A 15,571-nucleotide genomic window follows, 5' to 3' on the forward strand; every position below is an offset into this window, starting at 1 on the left:
ATGCCTTGCCGGTCCGCGTCACTTAGGGCTTATTGTGTCTGCACGTCTGGGACGTGTTGGCCCGCCGAAGCTCCTCAATGGCCAGAGGGATTTGCACGGTAAATGAAACCAGCGGAAAGATGCACAAAAGGCTTTTAGCAGCTACACTGCGGGAAAATATTTCTAGAGATGGACGCGATTTTTGGAATGTTAAATCTCGTAACGGTTTGATTTGGTTTATAAATTTTTAGTATTTTTAATAAATCATCATTAAAGTTTGACAAGAAATATAAATAAAAGAATTTAAAATTTGAATTTTTCATTAACTTTTTAAGCTTAAGAACCACAGTTTCTTAAGTTTAATATGAAAATGGATTAGGTCTTAGGAATATAACATTTAAAATCGAATTTTTATTTCGATATTTCCTGTTTCACTTTCTCAGTGCAAGTCACGTATTGAGCCGTAAACAAATTTCGAGTAAATCCGTAACTGCAACGTGAAAGAAGCCAAAGTGATTTTCTTGTGTTTTTGTTTCTGTCATGTCATGGCCTGAATGGTCGACTGCTTCTCTTTTTTTATAAACTGACTCCCCCGAAAGTGACACACTCGCCCGGTCTGGATTTTTGATTATTTTCGATGTTTTCTCATCTGGCGTCGCCATCTCTGGCCCCCTTTTATTTCCTTTACTTTTTTGTATTTTGGTATTTTACCCCCCTTTGGTTTTGAAGTGTCGTGCGACAAGTGCCGCAATTGAGTCGCTCGCCTCTCGGTACTTGTCAACATTGCCCCCTCTCATTCGGGGGAGGTGCTGGGTGGACATGCCTGTCACCAGGTTGAAGCATTGTCTGTACGTCGAACAGGTGAAGTTGGCTTTGTGTGGGGCTTTTGTTGGTTTTTTTATTTTTGGTTTTTGTTTTGTTTTGTTTTTTTTTTTGGCAGTGAAATCGAGCAAAGCAAGATTTTCGTGGGTCTTGGCTTGGATCTTGATCTCCTCCTCGTTGGCTGGCGTTGATTTATGGCCAACAATTTAAGCAATTTCATTTTATTTTATATTTCTGGCTGCCTTTACGGCAATGGCTTAAATGTAATGTCAACTGTTTTGCATGTCATTTGAATCGAGGGGTGGGGAATGGCTGTACCTGTCACTTGGCCACCGAGCATCGAGTTGTATAGGAAATGATTGGCCAACAAAAAGAGTTATTTGCCATGGTATGTGGCAGAGAAAGTGAAATAAGAGTTGATGGAAATCTATCGGAAAGCGAATGTTAGTTTAGATGAAAACTAAGAAAAAGGTGGAAGCTCAATGCTTTACATAAAATATACATTTTATTTGCAGAATGAACAAGCTTACTTAGATTATTTTTAAAACTAAGATCTTTGATATTAAGGTAGTATCTCAAAGTATCATCAGCCCCGATTGACCATTCAGAAATGGCTTTACATTTTCCAGTTGTAAATCTGTTAATAAAGTCCAGCTCCCAGCGAATAAAAAGAACAATAAAACGTCGCTTTTTACATTTTGCGCTTGATTTGTGCTCTCAAAAAAATTATGAAAAAAAAATATAAAAGCCCCGAAAAATATCACGAACTGAAAATGCGTGGGAATAAATTTTGCGTGCGACTTAAAATTCGAATTTATAGCAGGGGAAAAAATCAAAAAGAGAATCGTACGAAAAAAACAACATTAACAGCAACAAAAGAAGGAAAACTAATCTCACAAATATAAATATGACAATAAAAAAGTGTTTAGTGGCCCAATTGGGCAACTGTAATAAATTATCGAAAAACACGAAATGCCCGCTCCAAAGACCCAGTTGCGATCTATTAAAGAAAAAAGCGAAAATAACCAGAAATTTGCAAAAATTTGAGGCCACAGATTAGCATCGATGGAATATTAAAGGCAACCAAAATCTGGGTTTGGGTAGAAAAACAGGTTCACACGCTAACCAAGGCAGGACCACCTCATCTGCAGGAAGTGTAACTGAAATTGCAGGGGTTACTGCTCCTTGGACTCCGCCCTTTCTACCTGTCCTGTGGCAGCAACAAGTGAATGACAGGATAATCGTCCTGGGTACCTGTTCTGCTCTTTTGTTTCCCCCTTGGTTTTTTTGTGTGTGTGTGTGAGTGTGTGTCTTCTGAAGCTGCCTCCTTTTTTTTGGCATGTGAACAAACTCGCATAAAATCTCTTAATGTTTGCATTCTTATGCGGCTGTCGTCTCGTTTGATGCGTGATCTTGTTGATTATGCTGATGTCTGGAATTGAGATCGAGAATTTCGGTTCCCTGTTTCTCAGGGCCCCTGGCAGGTTCACTGCCTCATTCAGGTTCATCTCGTCTCTTTTTTCCTCGTCCCTCCCGAGATCTCTTTTTTTCGGTGAGTGTGAAATTTTTGCTTGTTTGGCATTCATGGAAATTGCCTATGCCTTGGAATTTTGTGGGAACAAGTGCAGCGGCACTGGCATCGGCCTCGGCATCGAAGGAATCAACCACATTACGTGCTCTTTTTATTCGCTGGAAGGGAAGAACCCCCGCAGGCGAGAGCGTGTGAATTTCAAGTTTTTGGGAATGATTTTGTTTTGGGATTTTGGCAAGAACTCTGTATGAAGCTAGAGGAAAACTCAAGGGTCACATGGAAGAAAAAGGAGTAGGGATATCTTAGCAATGGGTGGATTTCTAAGATTACTCAAGTTAATTTATCTTCCAGCAAGTATTTTTAACAATTTTTTAACTTTCTTTATCTTTGGCTTGGACATCATGAAGCTTTCCTTCACCAACATATAGCAACTTCATTTTGGAAACCCCTGACAATGTTGCTTACCTTAAATGGAGCTACCCGCGTCCCATTTAATTAACATTCCAGCAACCTGCTCCTCAGTTTTGTTGTGCATCCATCCCATCCTGATCTGGACTCCGATCCCCATTGCCATGCCGCTGCCGATGTGTGTTTATGTGCCCTAAAGTGCTGTCACCTTAGTGCGGCACGCATCGTGATTTATGCTCTCGCAACGAGAAAATTAAATAATAAAACTGAAAATCTGTAACAAAATGCTGAAGTCCGCTGCTCTTATGGCCGCTGCACATGCGCAATAAATTCGGTTTTTATGACACCTGACAAAATACGCAGCAACAGCAGCAGCAGCAGCCGTAGCAGTAACTGCGCCAGGAGATGGAGTTCAAAATGGAGATGGAAGCGGCTGCTTCAGTCGAAAAATTGTTTAATGACTAATGGCATAGCTGAGTACACAGGGGAAAAATCTTATAACTAATTTTTTTATATTTTATATTTTATTTATTTGTATTTATTTTTGTATAATACTCGTATTAATAATAGGATTAGTTCTTGTATTATTAAATTGTAGTTGAAAGATTTCTTTGTAAATAACCCTAGATATGTCTTAAGTAATACAACCAACACTTTTTCGCAGTGTAAGTGAGAGGCTGCTCGGGATGTTTGGTTTCGTTTATTGCCCTGTGTCTATTGAAGATTAATTTCATTTACACAACTTCATCGCCTTGCCGCCTTGGCTTCAGATTCAACATCGGCGTGGCTTAACACTTTGTTGCCCGCCTGGTTGCGTTTTGAAGTTAATAAAGTCATAAATTGTCTTACCGGGGGCTGGTCTTCCAGCTTCCCCTTTTCCTGGATCTCACTGTTCCAGCTCTAATACGCAACAGTTGGAGTTTTGGGGCCGCCGTCTGTAGCGGCGCAAATCGTTACGTGTCCATGTGTGTTTTTATGGCTTCTTTTGTGAGTGGCCACTGTTGGCCGATGGTATGGTGGTCCCTATAGATCCGCGGCATATGTTGCGGATTAGAAACGGAGGCCAAGTTGCCTGGTAAGGAGTGTGAGAAGAGGCTTAGATACTCTAATTTTACAATTCATCACCTTTATGATCGATCTTAGGTGGGAATTCACATCTTAATGTCGAAAATGTCATGGATTATATAGAAACGTAATAAGTTAAATGAGATGTCTATAATATCTTGAACGATCCTAGCATGAAACCCTCTTTTAATTAATTCATTACAAAAATTGAGACCTTGAAAACGTTATTAAGCTGATCCCATAAATGTCAAATAACATTATTGAGGAACTACGTTTCTTACATCCATTTTTTCTGTGAAAAAACACATTAATACCGAAAGTTACTTGTAAATTTCTTTCCCTTGAACATATTTAACTTATCGAACTATATTAATTACAAGGATTGCCCTTTAGAAGCCACCAACTTTCACGTGGCTTTTTAACGTGAACGATTTATGTACAATCACTAAGTAGAACGCAGGAGACCTTCGAAAATGGGTTTATTTAAATGACTAAATAGATAAGGGGAGTGCTCAATTATATGTAAATAACTCCCAAGCAAGATGTCATTGTGGAGACCCCCTTTGGGTTTCTTATCTGGCTGGCAAACACGGGGCAGCTTAGCTCCAATCAATTCCGATACCAATCCTCCAGGTTTCCCCGGCTGAATGGAACACCGGTCCCGAAAGCCATTCGGCAAACAACAATTTGTTGGACTTTTATTTTTTACGGCCGCTTATTGGCACAGCTGCTACTACAGCGAAAGAAGAGTCGGAGTCTTCATTTTAAAAATATAACGATGACAGACATATATCCTACATCGCCGGATCGGAACAGAAACCAGCGTTATGCAAAAAAGGTGCAACACATTTTCCTGCCCCGCGCACAAAAACAACTCTTTGTGTGTTCCTGCTATACAAATATGATAGTGGTGCACCTATAGAATAAAGAACCTAACGGAGATCGTCGGTGGTGGTGCTGCTAGTGGTGTTGCATGTGCTGGAATTCTCCATGCCATGGCCCTCTGTTCAAATACACCTTGCTTGCATCATAAAAAGTTGCCTCTTCCGGCTGGAAAAGCGAGAAGTACACCTAAAGAAATTGGGAAAAATAAGAAAAAAAAATGGGGTTCCATAAAATGATTACCAGCATGGTTTAAGTTTAGTTCCAACAACGAGTTTATGTTCTGTCAAAAAGTTATAAAAATATTTAACTTTTTAAACTAAAATATATTTTTCTTAAGTGCCTATTAAGTGGCAACTTTAGGGTGTTTTTCCTCTTTATCCGATCGCTGTTTAAAGGCAAAAAAAGGGGGTGAACTTTTCCTGCTCGTCTACCTGTCAAGTTTACGCCTGACAGCGTTTGATATTTTCCTCGAGCCCTGGCCAGGTGCTCCTGCGAGTCCTTGAAAAAGGGATATACGCCCGAGTTGAGGTTGCAACATGTATCAAGTACTTTGTTGAGGGTGCATTGAATAGGGGTGGCTAGCTTTGCACCTCAGACAGGTGGTGATCCTGCGGATGGGTCTAGTTCGAATTTGTTTATGCATTAGGTACTTATCAAGTGGTTTATCTAATAATAGGAAGAGGTACAGTGGACATTGTTTCAAAAAAGAATGTTATGTTTTAGTTTTTTGGTATTTAAATTCTGTTAGCATTAAGAACTCAAACATATATTCCTCAAAGACTGATCAAAGGTTGGCACCAGCTAAAGTCCCATTTCTGTGCCAGGTATTCTTTTTAGATATTCCAAACCTCAATGCATTTATAATCGCACTAACCCCTTTGGAATGCCCACAATTACATGGAAATTAATGCTCCCCAGCTCAGAAGGTTCCAAGCACGATCCTCGGTCATGTCTCCAAAAAAAAATTAATACGTGAGCGAGCAGACCTAAGGGACGGCTTCAATTGAAGTTCAATGAAATGTGTCGCCCGCGTGCGCTTTGATTTTATTGCCAGCACTTAACATAATGAGCCGCACCGATAAAATCACGTTTCCTATCGCGCGGCGCATGCGCAATATGCTCGATACTCGATTTCAGTCCCCATATGCTTCCTGTCCCGGCCGGATATTCCTTTGAGTGCCCCGCTCCATTGTCATCATCCGTCTGCAGCAGTGCAGCACAGAAGTTCAAAGTGCACGGTGCGAGGGATCCATTGAATGCCAAGTGCAGCAACAAACAAAGGATATAGCACACCAAACACACCACCTGTTTCCTTGGGCTTTTGTTGGGTTTTCATTAAGGATTTACGCGAAGAGGAAGTTCATTGAACTGCGATTGCTGCAATTGAAATCGTATCGCATGTGCAAATGGTACTAATAGTTTTGAACCCAGAAAAATGTTATCAAAACCTTAGAAAATAAAAAACAAATCTAACTAACTCACATACCAACGAGGTATGACATTCTCTAATGCGTCCATTTTTGGCATTCTTTTGGTCTGAAAGAGATCGTAGGCTAACAGAGGGAACCAACTATAACGAACGTTTGATGTTCTTTAATTTTGTTGAGGCAATGCATTTTCTTGCCTTTTAATCCTTTGCTTATTTATTTTACATTTATTATATAACAAAACTACAAGAATACAATACCTAAGACTTGTACTTCAAATAGGCTTCAAAGAGCATGTTGGAGCGCGAGTAGCGTCTATTTTCCTCCATGAACTGCAGGACATCCCTGATATTTAAGTGCTTGTAACGCTGACCATATGGTCGTGGGATCGGGACAACAGACCCTGAACTGGCATTGGATACGCTAGAAGTACCTTCTGTGGCTGGGGCTTCCGCTGGACGCTTCCGAGTGAAGGCCATACTGACGGTATCAAGGGTCGATTTGAAAGCCACACCGCTTTTCCCGTATTCGGCAGTCTCCGCCCGGCGCTTGCGATAAAAACCGGAATCATCATCCGAAGAACCATAGTCGGCCATTTCCAGATCGTTGAGGAACATCATTGTGGTCCTCGTATCATTCTTCATCACACATCGATCGTCGTTATAGAGAGCATGTCCTGAGCGATGTTCGCACAATTCTATAATCTTAGTGATCACGAATTTCATGTAAGTCTCCAAGGCGGCCAGAAAAGCATCCAATAGAACATCGTTCCCTGCGATACGGCCCTCATCCCCTTGGCTGCCCTGTCCTATGAGTTTCGCTAATTTTATCTGAATGCTGTTACGGTCGAAGAAGGAGTTACGGGCTTTCTTCTTTGTCGGGTTATTGGTCTTATTCGGGTCTGGATGACCTGACTCCGGCAGAATGAGATCCTTGATGATGAGCAGCGGACCAGCATACGGCTGAATAGGAACTACAACGGGAATCCGTGACATTCTCTTGGATATTATTTAGAAATTCGAAGCAGTTAAATGGGTTTGCTATTCGACATAATTATAGAATGACAGTTAGAAGTGACTTCTGTTATTGTCAAAATTACAGGGTAGCTTAGGGTTCCTATATTTGTTGATGGAAACTCTAACAATTTTATTAAGGGTATCCCAATACATTACAGTATTTAATATTATATATTATTATATTTCTTCATCAAATTTTTTTCTTATAGAGATTTCATAGACCCATCAGCTGGGCTACCAAATTCCTGTACAGCCCTTATCCTATGCCACCCAGCCAGGTGCTAGTGCTCCTGCCACGAGCCATCCGCAACACCTCCGTAGAAACATATGCCGGCATGCCCCGCTCGAGTGCACCCAACCCTTGTGGATACTGTTGACCGCAACATTTTTTTACACTGAAATATATTTATTTATTTTTAAAACATTTTCATGTTATTGACTTCATTTATTCCTTATTTTTATTTCTGATATTTTAAATAGACTATTCTAGCTGATCATTTTAAAAAATATACCTTAATAAATATCCTAATCCCATTTCTTAATCCAAATACTCTTCAGTTTATAAGTATTTTTTCAAGTGGTTGACATGGCCCACTAATTCCACCCGGGCTAAGCACTTGTTCCTGTTCAATGCCCAGCAACAGGAGAAGGATGAGGCCAAGCAGGCGCAGGACACGTTATGCAAAGTGCACAGGAATGCAAGTGGGCCTTCTCGGGCGACTGGCGACGGGCACGAGCGCCGTCGCCTAATTATTCAAATGGAGGCGGTCTGATGGAATGCCCTCTTTGCCTCAGTCCTAGACACCAAAGCCCAAAATACCCGCCGCCAGTCGGGGTGAGCGGATATTAGTTAAAACAGCGACGCGCGACAGTCTCCTGTCGCCGTGTCCCGCACATTTCCGTGCACCACTGAACTTCTGGCCCTAAAGATCATCATCGTCGTGGCCAACAACAGAACAACAATGAGTATAAGGGTGTGCTGGGTCGCATATTTAATTGCTGCCTCGTACCTGACATTTCCAGGAGCAAAGCGACGCGTGTTGTTTTGACGTCTCTCGGCCCGGCTAGAAATTTATTAGAAATGCAAGGCGGAGTGTCTTTGTCGGCTAACTCAACTCCCGAACAGGTTCATTACGCGTGCCGGCGACACTCGACGCGGCGTTGACCTAATTACCTGTTTATATTTTTTAGTTTGTAAATTTTCGTGCCCTCTCCCTACTTATAGGGGTAGCTATTACTGCCATAAATTCCTGCGGGTGGTTTGATGGTGTCATTGGAGTTTAACTTCAAGGCAAGGTGCAATTTGCTCGAAGGAAAAGTTCCTTAATTTGCCTAAAGAAACTGTACATCCAGTTTAGTAATAAAGAATATTAGTTTATTTTAATTTAAAAACCCTTTTAATTCTCTTTTTCAACTCTTGTTTCTTAGTTTTCCTTGTCTTTCACGAACCATGTTATATGCCACCCAACAACAGTTGAAAATGCAGATTCCATACGCCTTGCATAATCCACACATGGCCGGGAAAACGTCCGCCTGCCATTTCCGAGGAGCGAACCGCATAAACTAAGCTAACAATTCAACTAAAATGCCAACCAGATAATAAAACTCAAATCGATTGAAGAAGTGGAAGCATTGGCCTTTCCGAAAGATGGAAAATGGAAATACAAAAAAAAAATGCGAACACGACGCTGGGAGTCGGGTGAAAGACTTGCAGCCGGGCAGGGCATTCAAACGACCACCCACACATCGTGGAATCGGAGTTTGAGTTAGCCGTTTGGAGGTGGAGCTTGGAGTTGGATGCAGAGCATCCTCGCCGCCTGCGCAGTGTCAAATAGACAACAAAAGCAAATACACACAGAGAGAAAATCTTGAGAATCATAGTATATCTATAAAAGTAGTTCACTTTTTGTTCTGATTCAGTCAATAAGATATCTATTTTCCAAGTAGCCTACGTAATACTTTAAAAACTACAAAGCTTTTTTTCTCAGTGATTAAGAGTGTTGCGTGGAGCGCAGGCGTAGCCTCCATCAGGACAGACAGATGCAGTTGAACCGACTCGAGATGGAGGCATATTCCAGCGAATAAATATTATCATATGGAAATTTCGCTGCGGAGCAATTACGAATGCAGCCAAACGTTGTGGCAAGTGACCTGGGAGACGTCAATCCAGGCACAGGAAATCGAAGTCGCAACTCGACGGTTTTGACGATGATGTAGCACCGCCAGCTTTTATGCACTGCACACGGAGCTCTCCCCTCTACCACCTTATCCATTTATCCCACCGCCTTGTAGACTATGTTCATAGAGATCACAGCGTGTCGCAGTCGTAGAAAGTTTGAATGGAGCATGCCAAGTTTAGTACAGTAGCTACAGCATAAAGTGAACTTAAGGTATTTATTTTACTTTTAGTATAAAGTAACATCCCATCCTACTTACATAAATGTAATCAACTTTAAGGTGATAAGACTTACCACAATTTCAGTCTCTGTTATGGAGACTCTACTGTCCCCTGCCAGACCCACCAGCAACCATATCCACATCAGCGGCTTTGCGTACCTGTTTGAGCTGCGTTTTGGGGGCGCAGCAAATGAAATTGCCAATTGTTGCGCTTTCGGTGGCAGTGGAAGTTGGGGCTACCGTTTGGGCCTTGTTGCTGCCACACACCTTGCAGCTGGAACGGAAGCGAGGCATCTTTGGGAGATCTCCTGCGGGTCGCCGTTGTTATTGCACTGTCTTGCCACTTTCAGCGCTGGCTGCTGCCTTTTTAAGCCATTTTAATATGAACGTTGCACATCTTGTGGGTGTGGCTGATTGGGCAGGCCAAAAAGCTAAGGCAGAGGAGCTGAAAAAAAAGATATAAAAAGAAAACAAGAAACAAAAAATGGATGAGCTCAGGCCCAGCCCGATGATCAATCTTGGCCATGGAAACGCTTTACGACGACGACGACGACGATGATGATGATGATGACGACGACGACGTGGACTTTGTGGCCGCTAATGGTTTTGATTGTAACCACAGCCCAGCAGCAGTTTTGCAGTTTGCTACTGGTTTTTCCTCCCCACTTAAGTGGGCGTGGGCATTTGAAAATGTTAGCCCCCATCTGTCAGAGGAGGAAGCGATCTATTTGGCTTATGGAAATGGCAGACAGGCCATGGAAATGTTTCAATTATCAGCAATTTAGGTAGTAATTAATGCCAAAGTAATAGCAAGCGGAGTGGCATGAACACCTGCAATGCGATTTATTTTTGTTTTTAATCTTCTCAAGAGATGCGGAAGTAAATTGACACGCCTGCGAAAAGGACACCTACAACAGGTTTGTTATTTTTTCACTTCTAATTTATTTCGAACAGGACTTCGTTTCCGTTCCCAGAACACCCCATTGAGTTTGGCATTGTCCTACGGGACAGGTCACAGGAATTGCATTGTTAGTAGTTTCCTTTTTATTTCTAAAAATCAACAAGTGCGTTTTGGTTTTTGTTAAGATAAATATCTTTAAATTTCTAACAAAATCTAAAAGCATTCAAAAGAAATCTCTCCGCAAAAAATACAGTTGACTGTGAAAATATTTCGATTTTCCTTTCAATATTTATAATTTTCAGTATAAGAACGTTTATATATTTTACATAAAACTGCATTACAACAGTAAAAAACTCACTGCAGAACCAGAAGCTTGGTTCAACCTTATAAATTATGCAAAATCATCCGCATTTACTAGATAAATAAATGTCCCCACAATGCCAAGTGCAATGGAGAGCGAACAAAGTGATTTTTAGCTTGGGGGAAAAGGTAGGAAAATACCTGCAAATGCAAATTGCTGGTGGGAAGAAGAATAAGTGAGTGGAGGTCGGAGTAAATTGGAGCGCTACTAGAGGATTCTCCCACAGCCCACTGGACTACTTTTGCTGGTCCCGATGACAATAATGTTGTCTGTGCTTCGTTATGGCCAGCTAACAGTCGAGCCTCACCTGATCTCACCTCCAAACATTGCCATTGTCACCAAAGACATGTCCATAACCATTTTCTTGGCCAACTGGCTGGAGGTGAAGCACAAGGAGGCTCTATGGATATCCCGTGGAGTTGGGCATTGTCTGCATGCTGGGCAGATTTCCCAGAATTGACACCTTGCCTTTTGCTACAGTTTCGTACTCGCCGCGCCAAGATGTCTGGCCTGTTCTGGTTAGGAAAACCAAACAAAACCAAAAAATATATATAACGACAAGAAGAAAACAATCCTGCAGCACATTCATCATCCGGACAATTGTCTCTGCCTTCCAGGTGTTGCTCAGGAATTTCAATTTGCATAAATTTGGTGCAGATTTGCGTACAATAGAGTTAAGGGGATGCGAATGCCTACACCCATGATTATCGAGAGCCTTTTCTTCCAAAGATAAAGATGTTGCCCATCTGACAAGGGAACAGAACAATGATCGTTAACAATTTTTGAAATTCAACTCAATTCGAACGCAGAACTAATGGGTATTATGTTCAAGCAAAAACATTTAAAAAAGATATTTTATTTTAAGTAAATTCTTAGAAATGCAAAAGGATAAAATTATATATAAATTATAAGTTCACCTGCAAAGAACTCAGAACACATTACACCTTTTACCAAGGTAAACCCATTGAAAGACCTAATGTTCGCCAACATACCCAGGCAATCTGTCCAAACAAAAATATTACCTAAAACTATCAGTAAAAAGGATAACCGAAATTATCTTATCTGAAACATTTAACTCTCAAGGGTTGCTGGAATAAAAAAATAACCCAGGCAGACACTTGTTTAGCGATTGCCACACAAAACATGAAAAAACAAGGTAAATAGTTGCGGACTTTGATCAAATATTAACTCGATGACCGCAGGGAAACGAAAATGTTAGATAAATTAAGTGTCATTTGGACACGCACACGGTGGGGCACCTGAATTTTTAACCATTTAACATTTACAATTCTCATTTCCATTTGGTTTCAGTGCTACCTAAGAAAAGGTGATCGTGATTTTCGATGACATGAGCATATTTACCACAAAATGGGTTATTTGCTCAGTTTATATTTGGTTGGGCTAGAGCAAGATGCTAGGCAGGTGCTAAACGATAAGGTCTGCCCCGATATGGCAAGTAGTATATATAGTATTTGGTATTTGGTTTCCAGACCTATCTATGGCCAGACCACCGGCAACATGTCGCACCGATCGAAAATGAATAACCATAACCCGTCGCCGCTTGACAACATCGTTAGAAAGCCATACAATTTGGTTTAGCATTGTCCTGTGTTGAGATCCTTTGTCTGCTGTCTTTGCCTCGAAATGAATCCTTGGCGAGCGCCTTCCTTGCCCAGCATGCGACCTGGCATTTTGCGCAGTTTTTCTTTTCTAATGGCAGCCACCTTTGTCCTTTATTGTTTTCCCAGTAGCAGTAGGTGGCGCATTAGCGTTGCCCGATCCCGCCTTTCTATCAGGTGGGCTTCTGGTTAAGGAAACCTGAACATCTGTACTCGTGCACTGAAAAAAAATGGTTTTCAATTTGTACTTTAACATTCTGGCATATTGGTTAAGCAGATAGAATGGGTAAATGATGAAGAACTTAAAAATATTTCCCTAGTTTACCGAGCAAACTTATCAGGATAATAGAACAAAAATTTACAACTCAATCAAAGAGTTTCAGAGAAACAATGATTGATGGCAATGATTGATTTCGAACCCGATATTCCAAACTATTTACCCTGCAAATATTTATGAATCCCTTGGAAACCTGGCACAAGCCAAAGCTGCAGGTCGCAGGACAGCAGGATCAAACTGATCTCTTCATACAAAAGACATTTGGCAAAAAATTGAATCCTGTTCGCCAGCAAGGACAGGTGATGAACATCTTTCTTCTTTATACGATCCATTGTTCTGCGAAAACAGGAGATACCAAAGTCAGGCGAAAAACGAACCTGTGCCTAGGCCATATAGCGATGCCTATCTCCATGTCCGTCTATTATTCGCAAAGAGATCGGAGAGGTGGAGGCCGACCTGAAGAAAGGAACTGCAAACAAAAGCGGGCTCAGGACAGCTGACAAATCCAAGGAGAGATGAAGCCATGTCAATGGCTTGTGGTACACATGCCAGCTGGCCAGGAGAAGATCAGGATTTGGCAAGGTGCTCTGCTCGTTTTGATTACATCATCCAAGAGGCTAGGTGGTCCAGAAAAACAGTTCTCTCTTTCTCTATGCCCTCTTAGATAAGTTGAAAACTGTCAGCATAAATCTGGCTTATAGATAGTTTGTCATAATTTTCGTTGGAGAGATTTTCGACCCTCTTAATTGATTGGGAACGGAAGTGGCATCCATTCTGAACTGGCTTATACCTATTATTAATTGCCATAAATCTTGGATCAATAATAAGAAGTCGGGGCCATGAATTTAGTGTTCAAGCTGCAAACTTTCCAAGACATTTAACCCGTCATTAGGTTGGGCTTACAGTGGCTTTTCAAGGTTATAAGTTCTGTAGAATATTTTTCTGTATAGAAATTAATGAAATTGAATCAAATATTATTTGTGATAAGGCTTTGGATGTCTAAATATTATATAAATTTTTCTCTCATCTCTTACTTTTTTACCCAAAGTTTACCCTAAATCGCCCATTGTGCCATCGTCTTTGATTTCACCCGTAAAACGGTTTCGATGCTCGCCTCGAATTGCTTTCGTCAAATTATATAATGATGCCAACAGGGACCAGCCTACTCCAAATACCCGCGACCAGGTCAGCAAGGGACCACGCCCACTCACAGCCCTCGAAATCAGTCGAAAACGCACCTTTTGCGTAGGTGTGGCCCAGGCAGGCCAAATAAAAGTCGGTAATCCTTTGGCTGGCCATCGAATCCTTTTGTTTGCGGCTCGTCGGACCTTTTCTTCGGCCACTTGACAGTTTAACCAAAAATGCAAACCGTTGAAATGAAGTTAAATAGTTTCTCGTTAAGCAGGGAAGGGCCGGGATATTGAACCCTTTCCATGCCTTTATGATGCCTCTTTTGGCCTCGATGCGGAGCACCTGCCAAATGATTAATCATTTTGCCGCGGCCCTCGACTGAAGTGCGTTAGTTTGTGTTTTCCGCTGCTTAAATGCTAAAAGCTCATCAATTATAGCCCCAAAAGCCCAATGCATCTGCCTATTTTTGGGGATCGGTCTGTCAGTCTTCCGTCTCCCTGGGCCACAATCTTTACTCTTTCCTAGGCGCCAAAGGTCGCACTTTCCTCTTTCATTTTCTCCTCTAATCATGTCCATCAATTTGATGGGTTGTAGGTGAAAATGCGAGTTGTCGTTTTTTTTTTTTTTTGGCTGCGGAGGGGAATAAAGTTTTATTTTATAGCCGTAGCACGTGGGAGGTCCATAGATCTCTCTACCTCTCTCTATGGGTATCGTAATTGGGTTACAGATGTTGGGCTAAAGTAAGGAGCATGTCTAACCGCGATAAAATGCGAGTAAGAAAAGGGTTGAATGATTTTATTAATCAACTGTGGGCAAGCTTTTTCAGCAACTCAACTATTTATTGAGATTGTGGTGTCTTAAGCCTTGGCAAAGTGTAAAATATTATGAAAACTTGCATTTTATTCATAGTTTAATACATGATATGTGAATATGCCTACCTAATCATTTACCTTTTCATCATAATGTTTATTCTGTCTCCGCTAAGTTGTCTCTTCGAATTAAAATACATCCCCTCTCAGTTTCTCTATGGATTGTAAACCATTATCCTGGATTTCCGACTGGGACCAACGCACTGACATCGGCACACTTATGCACGGCCAAGCCAGGAATCCACTTCAATCGCACGCGCAGATGTTTCCCCGGAAAACCATTCAGGATTCGACATTCAGGACTGAGGCTGCAAGGATTTGTTCATTAGTGCCACCACTCGAGGGACGCTGCATTTGAATAAATAATAAAAATAAGTAAATAATAGAATGGTAAAAGGAAACATGACAGGCGAAACGGGAGCTGGAGGGGGATCCCCACAAAATCCCGAGATGGAGAAGCGTTGAGTAATTGAAAAGAAAGAAGCGTGCGCCGGCCTGTCGGTATATAAATCAACGTGCCACAGGATAATGCATCCCGAGTGCCTCCGAGCACTAATTTGAATTGCACCCCGGCATCTGCCAAGTGCCTGGAAGTACAATGTCGGCTCGGCGGTGGCTTCCCTCGAATGCAATAGGAGAGATCCCCCGATCCGAGATCCTTTATGTCCGCCTGAATGAGCCGCACCTGGCTGTGATTTTAAGAACCCAGCCACTTTGAATGGCAGGGGAGCAGGTTGAAGATCGCGTCCCAAAAACACAGAAGCGAAACCAGCTCCACGACCAAGCTGTCTAACTGCTTGAATTACAATATTAAAATTTTATTATATGACAAGTAAGGAATGTTCTTTGAGAATGGAATCGACTAGTCTGCTACTTACTGAAG

The 15,571-nt window shown here is 41.6% G+C and overlaps 1 protein-coding gene across 1 annotated transcript; it reads right to left on the reverse strand.

Annotated features, from left to right (window-relative positions):
• Window positions 1–6,344: 6,344 nt before the first annotated feature.
• Window positions 6,345–7,149, reverse strand: LOC108105153 (transcription initiation factor TFIID subunit 4). The gene has a single exon (XM_017211589.2). It carries the CDS (start codon window positions 7,110–7,112, stop codon window positions 6,378–6,380), a length of 735 nt encoding a protein of 244 aa, XP_017067078.2. The 5' UTR covers window positions 7,113–7,149; the 3' UTR covers window positions 6,345–6,377.
• Window positions 7,150–15,571: the final 8,422 nt, after the last annotated feature.

The sequence above is a fragment of the Drosophila eugracilis genome, unplaced genomic scaffold, assembly GCF_018153835.1.
Source record: "Drosophila eugracilis isolate 14026-0451.02 unplaced genomic scaffold, ASM1815383v1 contig_423, whole genome shotgun sequence".
Lineage (NCBI taxonomy): Eukaryota > Metazoa > Arthropoda > Insecta > Diptera > Drosophilidae > Drosophila > Drosophila eugracilis.

Bases quoted from the DNA above. Each gene is read 5' to 3' on its own strand.
- LOC108105153 (XM_017211589.2), bottom strand. From the start codon at position 7,112: ATGTCACGGATTCCCGTTGTAGTTCCTATTCAGCCGTATGCTGGTCCG.